This window comes from Pelodiscus sinensis, chromosome Z, assembly GCF_052426305.1.
Source record: "Pelodiscus sinensis isolate ZL-2025 chromosome Z, ASM5242630v1, whole genome shotgun sequence".
NCBI lineage: Eukaryota > Metazoa > Chordata > Testudines > Trionychidae > Pelodiscus > Pelodiscus sinensis.
The window spans coordinates 4786498-4805361 of record NC_143085.1 but is presented as its reverse complement, the minus strand read 5'-3'; the positions used below and the strand labels follow the sequence as shown (position 1 = coordinate 4805361).

The following is an 18864-nucleotide window of genomic DNA, read 5'->3' as shown; positions in this document are numbered from 1 at the left end:
TTCTACTGCCTGAGATAGTTTACGCACAGTCCTTGCATTCCACAGGGCAGGGTAGGGCTTTCTGCACTTTCTGTTCAGAGCTGATTGGAGCTACCAAAAGGGACGTGGTGACCAGCATCCCAGCTGTTTTTGCTGCAGGGGGCACAGAGTGTGCTCCCCCGTTTCAGGGAGAGTGCAAATTCTGTCTGAATAAGGGTGCAGGGGTCAGAAGAAAGAAGGCAGCCACTGGAATAATAGAAGATCAGAAAGGCATTTTCCAGCCTCTCGGGACCCTTACATCCACTCTCGGGCACAAACTCGGCCGAGTGTTCACCTATGTCTGCCTGTTCATCATTAAATGCATTTTCAAATGCATTGGGCAAGAGAGAACGCTCACCTGGCAGGTGGGAGCTATAGCAGTCCATTGGGGAGGGGAAGAGAAGGGCTAGCTGACCACTGAATGGTGCCAGGAATTGGCACTGGTATTACTGTCTCTTAAAGCAACCCTAGAATGATGTCAGGCCCCAAGGTGCAGCGTGACGGCCTCAGTGTCGGACCGTGTCCAATACAAAGAGACTCACTCTGTGAGGGCAAAGAGGTGGAAAATCAGAGCCATTTCTCAGACAGCAAGTAAATAGAAATAGGAAGGAATTGAAATGGGATGAGAGAGACCCCAGGGGCTAGGACATTTAGGGTTGTTCATCTGTTTCGAGGCCAATCTAGTTTTCATTAAAGTCAATGAAAAGCCCCCCATTAACCTAACAGGCTGGGCTGTGGCTGTGGATAATGGGGACAGAATGCTACAGGGGCAGAATCCTCTCCAGGGTAATCCCAGTGTGGTTTTGGAGAGGGATGATTTGAGTCCCCTGCCCTGTTCAGTTACTGCCTGGACTGATGAGTAGACTGTGGGTAGGGGACACTTGGTTCAGAGGCAAGAGAAGCATTGTCAGTACCTCTGCAGTGGAGGTACCACAGCTGGAGTTGCCATCGTGTTGGAACTTGGCCCTGTTGTCTCTTCCAGAGCCCAAGGATCCCCCTTCATTGCAGTGAAAAGTCCCCTGGAAACTGGACATGTTCCTGGGGTTGTTACCGTCTGTCTCACTGACCCTGTCAGCTCTGTGTGGCAGATGTAGAATGGGGGTGGGCCACGCAGAGCATCCTTCCTCAGCTCTGGGCAGGAATTCCCCAATTTACCGCCTGCAGCTGAGATGGGCTGAGACTAGAACTGTAGGGGCCAGGCAGTAACTGGGCAGGATGAAAGTGCACACGTGAGGGTGGCCAGGCCCTTGGAGGCAGCAGAAGGCCTCAGGTCAGTGGATGCTGTTTGAGTCCTAACCGGTGTTGCAGGCTGGAATGCCCCTGCCTCCTGCGAGGGATGCTCCGGGGTAGCATCACAGTGAGGCTTTGCAAAGTCCTGTGGGATCCTAGTGGAGTGGCAGGAGCCAGGGCAGCGGGAATTGTGCTCTCTGGTGAGCTGTTGATTTGTCATCCCTCATAAAATGCGAACGGGGTGTGTAAAGAAGTGGGCTTGGCTGGGCCGCTCACGCTGTGGTGGAAATGCCGATGTCAAGCGGTTACTCCGTTAACCCTTGTGTCGGGGACAGCAGCATCACAGCTGAAAACAGCAGCTTTCCTGTGTGGCGGAGGGACTCCATAACTCTCACATGCACCACGCACCAGCTCTGCTTTCAATCTGTTCCCAAGCCCAGGTGAAAAACGACGCTTGTTCCAGATTCTTTCCCAGTGTTGCCCTTTAACTTCCTTTGCCTCTGGGAGTCAAATGCTAGCTGTTTCCTTTGGCTTTTCTGTGCCACGAGCCCTGCTTCTAGGAGGGGCAAGGCACCACCTTCCTCTCAAAAGTTCTTCCAGAATGGGAATTGTTCACCGTTACCACGATTAGAAATTGTGATCCAGTGCAACCAGATTAGACTCCCAGCCATTCATAAATAAAGGATTTGTGCAGGATCTTCCTAAAGAGTTAAGAAGTCCCACTCCCCACCCACCAATAGCCCTTCCAGGGCGGGATCAGAGCTGGGTTTTGTCTGTGTGTGAACATTTCTGGTGTAAGCTGTCCTTCTGTGCCCTCCCCAGGGTGATGGGACGCTATGTAGTTTGCATGTCCTAATTGATGGCTCTCAATGCATAATGCATTTTTCATTTTAATGAATAGCCAGCTTGCTTTGATGGCTTGTATTCATTATTTACCTCTCTCCTGTTGGAGAGTCCTTTTGGGAGGGAAGGAGGAGGAGCAGGCTAGTTTCTGTATTTTCCAGCCTCCTCCCCCGGCGCAGTGCTCAGGCGCTGGCCTCAATTGTTTGCACACATAAAGGGGCTCATTTTCTCTTTTCTTTTTCCAATCATCAAAAAGCTCCCAATCCCCATCTTTCATGTGGGGTCATTTTCTCCTCTGGTGAGCACAGGCAGAGAGGATGTTAAATCCCTTTTCCCCGCCTCTCGCTGCTGCTTTCTTCTGCTGGATTGCTTTGAATCAGTGAAAGCAGCCAGTGGTTTAACTCCCTAGAGATAGGCTGCTAGAAGTGAGTGTGCGTGTGTGTACATATGTATGTACGTGCGGCAGCAGAACAAACACCACAGCCCTGAGCACACAACCTGCTGTTCCCCCCTTCCCCACCCCCAGGTTCCCGCTGGGGTTATTGCTCCGCTGCGTTGGGTGCTTTCGTTTGCCACGAGGCACGTGGCTGCACCCTGCACACTGCGAGAAAAGTAATGGCTGCTGATCACAGAGCAGTACATTCCCACCCATGCAATCTGCTGGCAGAATGGAACCATCTGTAAAGTAACTCCAGTGTCTTGAATGGGCCCACATGCTCCCCAGTGCATGCCAGGACCAGGAAGTGCCCTCCCTCTTCGCGGTGTCCCTTCTAGTGCAGCACTGCTGATCGGAGAAGGGAGAACTGCAGAGTCAGCTCGTTCCCTCTGTGATCTGTGCATTCCTCTCTTAGTTGGGAATTGAAGTGTGAGCATGGCCCTGAGGCAGCCTCTGGCTCCCCACATGTGTGGGCCCAGTGGGTCCCAGACGCCCAGGCTGGGGTGCAGAGTCGCACCACTTTCTGCATGCTTTAGGGACACGGGCAGGGTGCGAATTACAGCAAACGTCAAGAGAAAAGAAGGGCTGCCGTCCAAGCCAGGGAGTGGGGCTGGGTCTCTTCTCTAGCTTGTTGTGGGCGATTCAGTCCCTGGCCTCCCCAGCGTGTACAGCCCATAGACCTGTGGGGAAAGATTTGGTCTGTAGGAAAGCAGGAGGAGATGTCCCCCCACCATGGGGTGTGGTGGGTCACCCCTGTGAAGGAGTAGGATCCTGGATGGAACGTTACGCTTCTGGGGCCATATCCCCCCTGCCTAGGAGCCTGGGAATGCTCCCCTCTTTCTCTGCCTCTCTTCTCCTTTCTGTTGTTAGTGGTTCTGGCAGAGCCTTTCAGGTGCCCACTTCAGAAACTTGCCAAGTTGTAAGGAAGAGCTCGCAGGGCGGTCTGGGAGTGACGGGGACGTTCCCATTCGTCTCTTGCGCACTAAGCCCCACGGCAGCACCGAACCAAAGCCTCGCTTTGTGGATGGGGCCCCCTTTGCTCACCACTGACGCTTCACTCTCCACCCTTCATTTTCTGGGGTTCCAGTAGAGGGGATCTGTTGAAGGGGAAAATCCCCAAGCGCTCCAGCAGGATCAGTCCCAGGCATTATCCCCCGTGATCCCGCACAGCCTCCAGTCTGAGCCTCTCATGGTTTTTATATTGAATCCAGGAAGCTCAAGCCTGCATCAGTTCCCACAAGTGTCAATGACTGTAGTAGGGAATGGATGCAAACCATTTTGGACAATTTTGGACCCCACAAACTGTCCCTCAGCTGAAGCCGTATAGTACCCAATGACCATTGCTTTGGAAAACGGAAGGCTGTTAGAATATTAAGAGAAGCCCTCAGTACCTCATCCCAACGTCCTGCTGCGCTGCTCTTGCATGACACACGGGAATCTTTCTCCTCCTACATGCTGCAGAAATCTAAACCACCTCTTCCTCTGTGACATGTGCCAATATCGATTCTTTTGTGCTTTTCCATCCTCCTCCTCCTGCATCGCACGTGTTCCTGTCTTCCCTGTAACTCTCACCCACACGCACTGCCGTCTTCTGCTGTCACCTCCCAGGATACACCTCCTCCTCAGCTCTGACATGCAGATAGCCCTGTTCAGATCTTCAATCCAGATGAACAGCTGTTACAAAGTTTTACTTTGCATTGTGCACCTCAGACATACAGGTATCCTGCTCTCTGGAGTGAAATCATACACAACAGCAGCACACTGCACTCGAGACAGCAACTGGCGGTGGCATGAAACCATGATGCCATGAATAAAAGAAGGTGCAGGCGGTTGTGAGGCTGGTAGAGGGAGCGAGGAACCCAAATGCAAGGGAGAGAAGAGATGAAGAGGCAGGAAATGCAGGGAGGCCGTTCCAGGGGGCAGAAGCTGTAGTGGGGAAGGCTCTTGCATCCAGAGCAGTGAGGTGCTGACAGAAAAGGGAGGAGGCAGGTGCTAGATATGCAGAAGGGAGAGGAAGCAAGACAGAGAAGGCCTGTGAGGTAGGGACTGGAGTGTACGCAGGGACCTGTCCCAGGCTCTAGCCTGGCAGCGCTGAGTGCTATTGGTGGTAGTGCTGCTCCCCTTAGGATGTTATCGAGGGAAGCGTCTGTGCTGGATACCCTGTTTGGATGTTTCTGTAACACATCCCCTCTCCCAAGATATTTGGAGGGAGTGCGTGGCGTGGGCGGAGGGGGGGGGGGTCCATACGCTGGTGCGTGAGTTGCCATTGCTCAGGCCAGAAGAGCAGCTTTGGACACTGGCTGGGTGAGTGCTTCTTTTGGGGGTAGGTACGGTAACTCTGACAGGGGTACAACAAACCACCATCAGGCCAAATGAGCCTGTGGCCCCGGACTGTTGCTAACATAGGGCCCCCAAAAGGAGGCCAGCTGGCTTCCCCTGCTAGTCAGGCAGTGCTAGACAAGGGAGGCTGATGGAAGTGGTGGGGAAGAGAAGTGGAGGGAAAGGAATGGCAGTTGCTGACTTGGAGGCACCCTGACCTACAGCCCCGGTACCCTGGAGCCAGGGTTTGAGCTGCTGGGGTCCAAGCTGCCCAGGTCTGTGGGCTGCTGGCTCAGTGGCCAAATGGGTGAGGTCTCTGGAGAGGAAATGAACAGATACTGCTACTAGTGGTGCAGTCACGTCTGTGAGGGGGTCTGTCTGCAGGCCTGTGAGGCCTGCTCCTTGGCACGGAGACAGCCTGTCCCTGCTCACGTGAGCAGCACATTCTGTTCCGATTTGCCTGAGGGGAGATGGGGGGAGAGGGCACAAAGTCTCCTTCCCCCTGCTAGGGGTCACCCTTTTTTGCCTGAGGACCCACCTCTTCCAGGGGCCTGGCCCACAGCCAAATACAAAAATCCATGAAGTAGCCCCCCCCCCACACACAAATTATTGCCCACCCCTGATCTATGGAGATACCTCCCGGGGTCCCCCTTGCAGGGACATCTCTCCAGCAAGCTTATGAGTCAGGACTGATAGTCAAGCAGAAGTAGGAAGAAAATTCTCTCCCCCTCCCCCCGTGAGGCTCGGTAAATATTTTCCTCCCCGCCATTGACTGGAATACATCCCCTCCACCCCCGTCCCCGACTTCCTATGCCTGACTAGAACACATCCTCTGACAGCCTCCTTTCCTGAGAAATCCCACCTCCGTCAGAATCAGCCCCCGCGCCTCACGCTAGCCCCTGGACTCCCGGAGCAGGACAGCTCAGCCCCCGCGTGCTGGATCCGATCTGCTCCACGTAGATCAAAATCCCCTCAGGCGGACTGGATGGTGGCTCTCGGCACCGCAGCAGGGCTCTGCCTGTGGCCGTAGTGAGCTTCCTGTTTGGGCTGAGGGGGAATTTGTGGACGTGGAGTTTTTCTGAGGATGTGGGAAACCTGCTGCTTGAAGAGCCTGCTTGGATGTGCACAGGCAGGGGCTGTACGGGTGGGAGGCTCTTGGCAACGCAGAGGGATTGAGGCCCTACATGGGCTCAGGGGCTGTGGGTGGATCTGGAATCCCAGGGCCATGTGGGAACATTCATTCTGTCCATCCCCTTTGGCCACTGCCTTTGCCCACACTCGTGGGACGTCGGGGGTGGGAGGTACCCACAGTACTGTATTGGCATCAGTGCCTGGTTGTGTTTGGAGCCAGGGGCCAGCTAGTCCAGCAACCTCCCGTAGGGCAGGATTGTGTCACGAGAGCCTTGTGGGACCAGGAGGGTGCGGGGGAGGAACGGGAGGCCAGCATTGCTCCTCAGAACGGTAGCTGGGTAACACATGGGACTGAATGCGTGAGAACATATTTACACCTAAGGATGATGAGCAGAGATCTGGCTGGCAACCAGCAGCTGTTCACATGCCTCAGAGGAGTAGAGTTGATTTGCATCATAATAAATATTCATCAGCTCTAAAAACATTAAATTAGAGTTCTGAGTTGCTGAGAGACACCACTTTTTCTGCCTCATTTCTCTCTCTCTCAGACTGAATCCTTCCCAGCTATGGAAGGTGGGGTTTTGCACTTGACAAGGCCTGGCTTTTGTTTCTGCCTGAACCCTCCTGGTTCCATATTTCAGCTGGAGGCTCTAGGTCAAGGGTGGGTAATCTACCGCCCCTGTCTTGCCTGGATCTGGCTCCCAAGGCTTGGGGCTCCCCCACACCACTGGGGAGCCCACCCTGGTGCTCCAGCCCCCCTCCCTCCCACAGTCCCTTCCCCACGGGTCTGGAGCACATAGAATCTACTAGCTTGGGCCCCCCAGGCTCTGGTGTGCGAGGGGAATGTGGGGAGGGTCCTTCTCAGCAGTCGGGGCCACGTCAGTGAGGGCTTGGTTTTTGTTTTTTAGCTTCTCACTTGTGTGCAGCCCCCAGCTGATTTTTTCTGTGGAAGGAAAGGGCCAGGGGAGGGGGTTGTTGAGCACACATCTGTAGCAGGGATGTGGGTGCAGGCAGGCATATTCTCCAAGCCCAGGAAGGATTGAGGAGGCTCGTGCCTGCTTAAAAGCAAACATCAACACATCCACGGGCCATTCCATGCCTGCCTTGCCATTGGATCCCATTGCTCCCCGGGTCCTGCCCAGAGATAGCACAGTGATCTGTCTTGGAACAGGTTTACACCACTGGCGGGGTGGAACATTCACTGGCTAGTGATCACAGAATGGCAGGGACATTTGGGGTGGCAGGCACCTCCAGGATTGAGTCCTGCTCTGGAGTACCCAGAAAAGACTTCAGCGCAGCCTTGTGCAGTGGGTTGGTTTCTACTGGAAAAGGTGTGAGGCTCTGATTGTGAATGTGTAACCAAGAGCTGGTACTTGTGCTTCATTCCTCTGCACTGCATATTCCACTACACAGCTTCATTCCTCTGCACTGCATTTTCCCTCTGCACTGCATATTCCACTGCACTGCATATTCCACTGCACTGCTTCATTCCTCTGCACTGCATTTTCCCTCTGCACTGCATATTCCACTGCACTGCTTCATTCCTCTGCACTGCATTTTCCCTCTGCACTGCATATTACACTGCACTGCTTCATTCCTCTGCACTGCATGGTCCACTGCACTGCTTCATTCCTCTGCACTGCATTTTCCCTCTGCACTGCATATTCTACTGCACTGCTTCATTCCCCTGCACTGCATTTTCTCCCATTTCCTCTGTTGGGACTCGCATCCTGGTATGGATAAAGGTAGTTTGGAGTGGGGATGTTAAATATCGGTTAACGGAATAGCTGAGTATCCTCATTAATTCTTATCGGTTAGTTTATAGTCCCCAGTGCACTCCGGCCTTACTCCCGAGGAGCCCCCTGCCACTCCGCGCTGCTGCCTCTGTATCAAAGGCAGCAGCGCAGGGTGCCAGGTAGGAGCTGGTCCATGAGGGGAGCCAGTTTAAAAACCAGCTTTCCTTGCAGACCAGCTGTCTGTTGCCCTGTGCTGCTGCCTCTGATATAGAGGCAGCAGCACAGAATGGTAGCAGCCCCTGTGTAGGGGTGAGTGTGGACTGAGTTAAGCTGCCTGCCCACCTGGCTCCTAATACATTTTAAATGCAGAGCTACAGCGGGGGTAGGTCCCGGACCTGTCGCAAGCCAGGACTGAGTTGGGCTGCTGGCCAGCCTGCTAACATATTTACTGGCAGAGGTCGTGGAGAAATGCGTGTAGTCTATGGCATTAACCTATAAGCTTTTCCTTATCGGTTAATTGACTCCACTATTACATCCCTAGTCTGGAGAGCAAAGCACAGTGGCTGGGTATGAACACACCTGCAGCTGTGTCCTCAGCAGTGGGAGTGCTTTGGGGGGAGCTGAGTAGAATAGTGCGTTAATGTGCAAAGCGTTACAGTCACAGCCCTAGGTTTAAACTCTGATTTCATGACATCTGGTGACACTGTGAGTGTCTCTACCTCATGTGTGGCCCAGTCAAAACCAAGCACAGCTTGAGAACTGGCAACTTTTGCATGAGAGAGCCTGGTCCTGAAATAGCAGAGAGACAGTAGGGCAAGAGCAGAGTGATTTGGCACAGTGGTGTGAGGGGACAGATGACAAAACAGCTGGGGGGAGGTAGGGCAGGGTTAGGATTGGACAACGTTGGCAGCACTATCCCTAGGTGTAAAAGTTATTTCTAGAGCACCAGTCACTGGAGTATCTAGGTGTGTGGCCCAACACTGGAGTAGGAGGTCAGGGTTAGAGTGCAGAGAAGCCTGCTCAGTGTTTGGATCAAAGCGGTGCTGGAAGATTTTGCACTTTTGTGAGGATCAGATTTGTCTCCAGATTGGAATCCCCTGCAGGATTTCACCTCCCCTCGCTCATATTCAGGCTGCTGTTGATTCTGATTTTTTTCCCAGGGAAGCTCTGAGGACAGAACTGGTTTTGAAACTTTCAGAGCAGCTTGCTGAGGACTGCAGACCATTACCATAAACCATTACTGCTGCCCAGGGTTTGCTGGAGCAATACTTCAGGGCCACAGCATTAACTAAGGGGTGCAGAAGGGCGGGACAGTCACCCTGTCTGAAACAAACCACGTGGCCGAAGGAAACTCATTCAGACCCTTGAAACTCGGAGCCTGTCTTCTGAAGGGGAACATGGCAGCTAAGCTCTCTGCCTGTTCTGAGGCCTGATCAATGTTTCATGGTTTGGGGAAATGTTACAAGGAATAGAAAAAGGCTTTAAATAAATATACAGGAAAAACCCATCCAGATGGGACTGATTAAGGCTCGGTAGTGGATTTGCTACTTTTCTAAGCAAATACAGATCCCTTAGTAGCACTTGTTGGAATAGAGACGCAGTGGGCATATTTAGTAGCTGCTCTGTTCAGACAGGTTCCGAATCGGGAGGAGGGTGTTTCGTGGGTTCTCCTTGACTCAGGTGAGCATGGCCCAGATTTGGTAGCTCTGCATGGTGGCTACAGCTAGATGCAAAAGCGTAAATGGTGAATTGGTGTGTGCTGCCCTCTGCTAGTGAAGAGTGGAATGCCCAGCTGTTGAAGGCTGCTGGCCAGCCTGCTGTGTATGGTAATTGTCTGTCAGTGACATGTCATAAATTAAAGCAGCTTGAAAGGATTTTGCTCGATATTCCCTGCGAGCTTCCTGTGAGTGAGAGCAGGCCGGTGACGTTTCAGCCCCCAAAGGAAATGCCAGGCAAGTCGAGAGCGGCAGGCAAGAGAGGCTGAGCTTGGAGAGTCTGGGTGATCTCCTCGGCATTGGCAGGAGGTCGCAGCACTTTGTGCAGCTCTGAGAAGTATCTGTGCCAAGCCTGCTGGCAGTCCTCCAGCGGGAGAGGGCTATTTAACTCCAGTTAAGAACTGTCTCTTATTACCCAGTTCCTGCAAGTGGTGGAGAGAGCCGTGGGAAGAGCCCAGACAGCAGAGAGTTAACTCAATGCTGAGGATGAGCAATAGAGAGGATGGCCCAGCCAAGTTACTGTGGTGGCCCTGTGGGGAAACCTGTGATCCCTCTTGGGTTTGAGAAAGCTGGATTGTAAAGACCCAAGCAAGGGCATGAACAAGAGGAGAGGCCCAGCAGAGAAAGAAGTAAACATGTAGGCCAATTTATGAAATCCCCTCGATCCAGTGAGGCTCACAGAGGTCTTGGAACCAACAGTTCTAGAGAGAAACGGGGTGTGGTAGGGGTGCTGTGTGCCACCAGGGATCAGTCCCACGAAGCTGGTGCCAGGGAGGTTTCTCGTGAGACCGATGCCCCCCCTCCTGTGCTAACCAGACCTGTCTCTCCTGTTCCTGGCAGCACCGGCAGCTCCTGAAAGACAGTTTCATGGTGGAGCTGGTTGAGGGGGCTCGGAAACTCCGCCACGTCTTCCTCTTCACTGACCTGTTCCTGTGTGCCAAGCTCAAGAAGCAGCTTGGAGGGTGAGGACTCACGTACCCAAGGCCGCCAGGTTGCTGCACATCCAGGGAGCATGGCCCAGTGTAGCTCTGTCCCGTCAATGAGACAGAGCTGTAGCCCGGGTCACTGTGGAGAGTTAAATGCTGCACGGCTATCTTCCTCAGAGCAGGAGTGGTCCCTCTGGCCGCCTGGACAGATGCCAGCTGGGGTCATTTAACTTTGCCATCCTTAATCCCCCTTGCAATTGTGTTACTCGCTGTCTCCCTCTAGTGGCCGGCTCACATGGGTTTAAGAGGCCACTGGTGAACAGTGTCTACATCCGGCAGCAGAGGCTCTTGCTTTTAGATCCAGAGGTCCTAAATGGAGTGCTCTGTGCCAAAGGCCACCCCTGGGCACTGCCTCAGAGGACTGTAAGCTCTTGAGCAGCAAGCTGCTGCGTTCTACCCCCAGGGGCGGCAGCGTGTAAAGATATCCCTGCATATGGGAAGCACTGTGGGGTCCTTCAGCGTGGACATGTGATTTTAAATCACTCAATCAGCACATATTCTACTTACCACTGCAGTGGGAACTGGTTACTCCCAGATTCATTGCTGGAAAACGCACCTACCCCAGCTGTGCTTCCTCCTCAGGGATTACAGGGTTGGTGAGCCTCTTCCACAGTCTTGTACTCTGCTGTGCGGAGCCCACACGGGGGCAGACGCATGGGAGGAGCCGTGTGAGAGCTGAGGGCATGCAAGTGTGTCTAAAGCCCTGACCCTCATCCTTTCAGGAAAAGCCAGCAGTACGACTGTAAATGGTACATTCCGCTCACTGACCTCAGCTTCCAAACGCTGGACGAATCCGAGGCGGTGCCCAACATCCCACTTGTGCTGGACGAGGAGCTGGACGCCATGAAGATCAAGATCTCCCAGATGAAGAGTGACATCCAGCGAGAAAAGGTAACGGCGGGGGTGCTGTCTTCCCCAGCCCCTGGGGTGCATGTTGCAGCACAGACCTGGAGATGGGATGCTGGGGGGGAAGGGCGGGGCAGGAAGGGGAGACCCATTCCAGAGTTTTTTGAATGGGAAATGTGGCTACTTGTGCAATAGAACTTTTGGTTACTGCCCTTGGCTCTAGCCACCACCTCAGCCCCCTTTCAATTGCCATCGGAGCCCCACACAGCACACTCCAGACAGTGCTGAGACAGAGGGCACTGAGCCCTGGCTGCCAGTCCTGCCTCTTCCACTCCAGGCCACATCCCTTCCAGGAATGCTGAGCCAGCCTCTCCCTCACCTTGTCCAGGGGGCTGGCAAGTCCGTCAGTTCCCCTGTGGGGCAGGCAGCTATAATTAGACATGATGCTAATTACCCTTTGTGTGATAGTGTCCTCTGGGCGTCTAGGAGCAAGTAAGCATCCAGCAGCGGGATGTTGAATGTTCCCGACTGCTCCCAGCTCATGGTGCTAGGTTTTTCGATGCCCTGGCCGTTGAAAGGTGAATTGGGAGGAACGGGGTGGCTTTGTCAGCGAGGGCACATGAGAGCAGATTGAAATGTGGTGAACCCGTTTCACAGCAATTTCACCTCTTCCCTGGAACTAGACACATTCCCAGTCTGCAGACTCAGCTAGCTCTCCAGAGGAGGTTCTTGGGAGGGCTAGGAGGAGGTTGGTATGAGTAGAATTCATGGGAAAATCTCTTAACTGAGTCAGCTGGTGATTCACAAGTGGATTTAGACACATCCAAAGCACGTACCTGGCTGGGCTCTGGGATTTAGGCATCCAAGGAGAATCTCGCTTTCAGTTAACCTCTGTTGAAAACTGGCTTAGATGTGTACGCTGGGGGAAGGACAGGAATGACTATTGCTGCGTAACCCAGCTGGCTCCAAGACTCCACCTGCACAGCAGATGCTTAACCAAGGGTGGTTCTGAGTGCGGTGCTCAGTGGCAGAGTACTGCTCAGACCGTCTTGGAGGCTGCTACTCCCATGAGCACTGTACAGTCTGGGGCAGTGAACAGCTTTCCCGTGTAGGGCTTTCAGTGGGACAGGCCGGTCAGATGCGCAGCTCTGGGGAGTGCCTGAGGAGAAGTGTGTTGACTGTACCTGGAGTACCACTTTCCTAAGAGGCAGGATTCCAGCTGCCCCAATGGCAGAACTCCTGCTGCAGGGATGTGGGGTCTGGCCACCTGCGCAGGGAACTAGAGATAGATCTGAAAATTGAGACTGATCTTCTCTTCCACATGGATTCAGGCGGGAGGCCCCTATAATGTCTCTCTCCTCTCTAGCGGGCTAACAAGGGCAGCAAGGTCATGGAGAGGTTGAAAAAGAAGCTGTCTGAGCAGGAATCCCTGCTCTTGCTGATGTCTCCCAACATGGCTTTTCGGGTCCACAACCGGAATGGCAAGGTAAGGGGCTCCCCCAGGTGTGTGGGGTGCAGGGCCGGGAATGTTGTGAGCAAGACACGAGGAGTCATTCTTCCGCTCTACTCTGCGCTGGTTAGGCCTCAGTTGGAGTATTGTGTCCAGTTCTGGGCACTGCATTTCAAGAAAGACATGGAGAAATTGGAGAGGGTCCAGAGAAGAGCAACGAGAATGATGAAAGGTCTAGAGAACATGAGCTATGAGGGAAGGCTGAAGGAATTGGGTTTGTTTAGTTTAGAAAAGAGAAGACTGAGGGGGGACATGATAGCCGTTTTCAGGTATCTAAAAGGGTGTCATAAGGAGGAGGGAGAAAACTTGTTCATCTTGGCCTCTGAGGATAGGACAAGAAGCAAAGGGCTTAAACTGCAGCAAGGGAGGTTTAGATTGGACATTAGGAAAAAGTTCCTACCTGTCAGGGGGGTTAAACACTGGAATGAATTGTCCAGGGAGGTTGTGGAATCCCCATCTCTGGAGATATTTAAGAGTAGGTTAGATAAATGTCTATCAGGGATGCTCTAGACAGTACTGGGTCCTGCCATGAGGGCAGGGGACTGGACTCGATGACCTCTCGAGATCCCTTCCAGTCCTAGTATTCTATGATGTCTCCCAACATGGCTTTTTGGGTCCACAACCGGAACGGCAAGGTAAGGGGCTCCCCCGAGTGCGTAGGGTGCAGGGCCGGGAATGAGGTGAGAGAGGGGCGTGATTGTGCATGTGCAGGTCGCTGAGCCCCGCCCAAGGGACTGGGCTGCCCAAGCACGTGTCTCGGTCTCATTGTTTCATGGAACAGTGGCAGCTCTAAGCACCGTCTGTGCTGTGCTGGAGGCCACGTTGGCAACTGGCCAGGAGCCCCAGGGTTCATCTGCATGTACATTTGCATTTTTGAAATAGAAGCTCACCCCTCACTCTTGCCTGTGCTCGGATCTACCGGGGGAGGGAGGGAGGTGAGACCTTTATCGCTTCACCTGGGATAAAGTCCTGCCGCTGCTGCACTGGATCCTCGTCTGTTAGTAACACTGCACGGAGAGGGTACTTATCAGCCTAATGTAATGGCTGCAGGGTTCATTGGCCCCCTACGGCTGACAGAGTATGGAGAGTCTCCCTTAGCTAGTGGGAGAGACTCGTGATGTTTGGCTTGTCTCCAGCGCTGTATGCGCAGGGTCATTGCAGACTCCGGTATCTGCGTGTCCTCGGCAAGGGATGGTTTTGAGATCTAGCGGCCAGCATTTTCTGTGGCTCATTTCGGAGGTGTTTTAGCCTCTGCTTCCCCACCACACATCTGCCTAGAAGCACACATTGCTGGGTGGCAAGGCCTGAGCCAGAAGCAGCCAGGGGAGCCACACTGCCATGGTCCTTGCTGCCATGAACAAGGTGGTGCTCTGAGGAAGCCTGGACTTCCGGAGCCCTTGCTGGTGCTGCAGGGGCATTGCAGAGAGGGAGTTTGCAGTGCCAGGGCTAGCACTGCCAGAGGAAGCTGGCAGGCGTGCTGGAGAGATAAGAATCCAGCCATTGTCCCCGGCCAGTGATAGGTTGGAATAACATGGTCCTTGTCCCTCTGCCTCTCCTGGCACAGAGCTATACCTTCCTCATCTCGTCGGACTACGAGCGGGCCGAGTGGAGAGAGAACATCCGGGAGCAGCAGAAGAAATGTGAGTGTCCCCAGGACAGTCAGAACCGTTCTCCTAGGGCATCCAGGGGGTAACTTCAGTGCACATGTGCTATTCCCCCTGGCAGGGAGGAGTCAGGGGAGGGATTGCCCAGTCCTTCCCCTGTTCCAGGAAGTTAGGAGTGGGGAATGGCCTCTGCCCCAAGGAGTAAGAGCTAACACAGGTGCCTTTTCTTCCCATGCTCTGTCGCTGCGGCTGAAGCCAGTGGCGATGCTTTTGCTCCCAGTCCATAGAGGTGATTGTCTAAGAGCTAGAATACAGGGAGAGCTCTCAATCACTTCACCCATTGACCTGCAGAACCAGGGTCTTCTGGGACCCATCCCATTCCACTGGCCTTTGCCTGAAGGGGGTGGTTTTACTTTTGGGATGGGCCTGGCTAAGGCTCTGCCGGGGAGGAGAGTCTCTTTCGTTCAATGTGCAAGGTAGAGAGATTGTGCTTTGGACAAGCCAGGCCTTTTATGTGGCTGAAGCCTCCCGAAATGCTTCCTTAAGCTATCTGCTGGTGTTGCCCTGGGAGGGTCGGCACGTACCCGTCTAGGCCCAGGGAGTGCCCAAGGAACCTTGTGCCAACACAATTTCCTCTCTGAATTTCCTTGACAGGCTTTAAAAGCTTTTCACTCACGTCTGTGGAGCTCCAGATGCTGACAAACTCCTGTGTCAAGCTTCAGACCGTCCACAACATCCCCCTCACCATCAATAAAGAAGGTGAGAGCAGTTGTCGGAGCCCTCCTGTGGACCAGCTGCTGTCATCATCCACACCTGCCTTTCCTTTACATCCCCCTAGTCTTGCCCGGACCATTTCCTCTGGCCAGAGGCCTCCAGGCAGCTCCAAGTGGATTGTCTTGTACAGCAATCACAATTCTGAACTCCCGTAGACCCTGATCAACTCAGCTGTGTTGCAGCCGCTTCCTGTAGGAAGATTGGATTGTATAAAAGTCTCTGTCTCCAGAAGCTTGGTCAGAGTAGACAAAGTGCAGCAAGCAAAGAGGGGGTGGGGAGAGGGAAAGTTCTGCTCAAAGATTTCAAAGTTAGTCCCACAGTATAAATGCCACCTGTGGAGTGTCTGTAGTTCACTTTCTCTCCTCCTAGTTTCTCCCCTACTGCTCCTTTGACAATGAATTTCTGCCCATCCCCTGTGGCTTTACTCTATCTCTCCCATTGTTATTGAGTGGATTGTCATATTATTTCAAAACATGGAGATGGTATCATGAGCTTTCGTGGGTACAATCCACTTCTTCACCCACTAATGCTCATGAGACCATCTACATGTTTTGTTAGTCTTTAAGATGCTGCAGAACTATTCGTTGTTTTTAAAAAAATTTCAGTTACAGACTAACTCGGCTACCCCTCTAAACCATATTATTTCAGTTATTATTGTTCCTTTTACTCTCCCCCATTTTTCAGTGGATTCAAGTCTCTTCCCTTGTCTTCCTACCACCAACTTTCTGGCCTTTGTACCCACAGTAGCTCTAGCCCCTAACCTGACTCCTTCCTCCTGGAATATAACCCAACCACTTCCTGGCACAAGTATGTCGGAAGGGTTTTCTGTTTGATGTGATCTTGAGAATGTGGTTTTAAGATGAATGAGCTGGACTTGAGAAAAAGGTATAAAATAGCCACCATCTTCCCTGTGGCTGAAACAAGTGTAGGATTTTCAGTTTGCATGTTTGTGGTGGAGGAGCAGGTCTGTTGCTTTGTGCTGCCTCCATTCTCATCAGCTAGAAGCATTTGTGTGAAATTATTTTGAGCTGATTGTTGAAACTGCAGGTCAGAGTCAGGGACTAAGGGTCAGGCATAGTTGCCAGATTAGAGTTAGAAGGCAAGAGTGAATGTCAGGCCAGAGATTAGTGAGGTGAAGTCAGGAGCTGAAGCAAGTCAGAATTTGGCAGGCATGCCCAGGCCACTTCTTAGAGCACACTGCAGGGTTAAGTAGTAACCATGGGGCAATCAGAAGGATGATTGCTTTGTGTGGCGCTTTCTCTGATGCCGTGCTGCCAGGTCACAGCTCTGCGTGGCATCCCAATGGTGAATGTCCCATAGACCCGGGTTCTGGTCCTGTGAGACCCTACGATCTCTGACTCTTAAGGCCCGGCCAGAGCTTAAAGGGATGCCGTGAACTTCAGTCTGAAAAGTTTTATCTGCGGTGATGACAAGTAACAGCTGAGATCAGGATGGTTGACTGATTAGAGAGAGAACCCTCAACAGAGTGATAAGAAACGCTGAGTTAGCCCTCAGTGTTTTCCAACTCCGCCACTGACGGACTGGGTAACCTTGGGCAAAATTTATCACTGCTCTGTGCCGGATTCCTCTGCTTGACCCATTGAGACGATGAGCTCTTTGAGGCAGGGACTTTTGCATACTCTGTAGAGTGCCCAGCTTCATGGGGCCCTGATCTCAGGACAGCAGGTGCTGCTATAATACAAATCAGAATATTTTTGAGTTTTCCTTTGTGCCATTAGCAGCCTTTTGTGTCTAGCTTGTTTCAAAGTTTTACCCGGATAGTCAGTTGGTTTCTTCTGTGGTCTGGGTCTTTCTCAGCAACTCTGAGAACGAAGAAACATTTTAAAATAATGAAGCGTGATTCTGAAAGTCCCAGAATTGTCAGGAGGGCTCTGGGACAAGAGTGGAACCTTGGAGCTATGGATGTAAAATCCCATTTCATTGGTTTACCTGTTAGACATAATGTTTAACCAGTTAACCTATTAAAGGAAGAAAGGGCGGGGAGGGTGGAAGGGCTGGAACGGCCCCCTTTGCTGAGGAAAGGGGATGCTCCGGACAGGCTGGAGAGCCTCCTGCCTACAGAGGGCCCTATGGGACTGGAACAGCCCCTGCCCAGAGCAAGTGGGAAGCTGCTCCAGCCTCAGTTAACCAGAACCGGCAAGCCTCATCCCTGCCTAGAGCAACTTACAATTCCTTTTAAAAAATCTGACTAGATTTCATGTTCTCCTGCTGTTGGGTTTAGACACCTCATCATCCGCTGGGCAGTCTCTGGGATGTAAATCTTATTTCGGTGTCTTCCCCTTTGCCACCGCTCTGAAGCTGAACTAAAAATCTCTTGCGTCTTTTGTGCAGATGACGAATCTCCGGGGCTTTATGGATTCCTGAATGTCATTGTTCATTCTGCCACGGGCTTAAAGCAAAGCACAAGTGAGTTGCAGACCAGTGATGTGTGATCAGGGGTCTTGTGAGAGCCCCAGGAAAGGAAGGGGGCACTCCGGGCATGGAGACGTCAGTTTGGGGTACAGGGCTTGTGGAAGAGAGTCAGTCTGGGCGACTGGGAGTTGGGAATGCGTGTGCATTCTACTTTCTGCCCATATTTGCTGCTTGCCCAAGAGTTTATGAGCAAATCAGCTCTTGCTCCCTCGTACCCCATTTTCCAGCCCTATTGGATTGAAATCTCAAGGCTTGGTCTCTGACCTCACTGTAACAGCATCCATGGTAAGAAGAGAGAGACGTAATAAACACTGGACTAGGAGTTCACTGGAGGACCAAACAGGAGGCGAAACTGAGCAGTGTGTGGGATGGGGAGAGAGTCCTTGTTAAAAATATGCACCCGCTTTCTGCAGCAGCTGAGGTAACTCGGGAAGATCTCAGTCCCATTTCTGTTGAAGTCAGTAGGGTTTTCCTGTGGGCCTTGCTGAACTCTGGACTGGGCCCTTTGTGCACTTCTCTCTGCACACATGAAAACAAATCTAAGGAAAGAGGAGGCCATGTGCCCTTGCTGCTAAGCCACGGAAACACACCTTCTGGGCTGAACTGAGGACTCCGCCATCAATGTATGCCAGTACCAGGGAGGACACATTAAAGGCCTCACTGTGCTGAGGACACTTAAATGGTGTAATCACAGCAGCGTAGTTACGCCCATGCTGCCTAGGTGCACACCTGCAGTGTAAACACACTGTGCAGTGTGAGACAGGCCAGGCATTTGCACAGCCCGTCTACACTGGCGTTTGCACTGGCTCAGGGTAGAGAGGCCTTTAGGTGAGAGAGCAGCTAGGAAGCAGTGTGCATAGAAAAAAACCCGCATCGTAATCTTAACAAAGCCTCTGTTCTCTGTCTGCCCTCCAGACCTGTACTGCACGTTGGAGGTAGATTCCTTTGGATATTTTGTGAACAAGGCTAAGACCAGAGTTTACAGGGACACTACCGAGCCGAATTGGAACGAGGTGAGTAGAGTTGAGCCTTGCTTATCTCCTTGAGGCAGCACATTTGTAAATGAAGAGGCTGTTTGGGTTGCAGTTAATACTGCATGAGCTGTGCCCTTCTCACATCTGAAATCAGTCTGCAGGGCTCCTGTTATTTCCTCTGAGCTCTTACCATTGGCAGATTTTAATCTTAGAGACTCACTGATAAATTGACAGCAACAGATGCACTTTGCATGATCAGCTAGCTCTTATTTGTGTGTGGGTATATGTATTAGGGAGGTGAAAGAGTCG

The 18864-nt window shown here is 52.5% G+C and overlaps 1 protein-coding gene across 1 annotated transcript in view; it reads left to right on the top strand.

Moving 5' to 3' along the window:
* The window catches only part of BCR (BCR activator of RhoGEF and GTPase), a 158670-nt gene that overhangs the window by 110920 nt on the left and 28886 nt on the right, over window positions 1-18864 (top strand). Inside the window, exons 9-15 of the mRNA XM_014574761.3 lie at window positions 10269-10390; window positions 11137-11305; window positions 12627-12746; window positions 14335-14410; window positions 15029-15133; window positions 17501-17575; window positions 18497-18594. Coding sequence (XP_014430247.2) covers window positions 10269-10390; window positions 11137-11305; window positions 12627-12746; window positions 14335-14410; window positions 15029-15133; window positions 17501-17575; window positions 18497-18594 — 765 coding nt within the window. The remainder of the gene's footprint in view (window positions 1-10268; window positions 10391-11136; window positions 11306-12626; window positions 12747-14334; window positions 14411-15028; window positions 15134-17500; window positions 17576-18496; window positions 18595-18864) is intronic.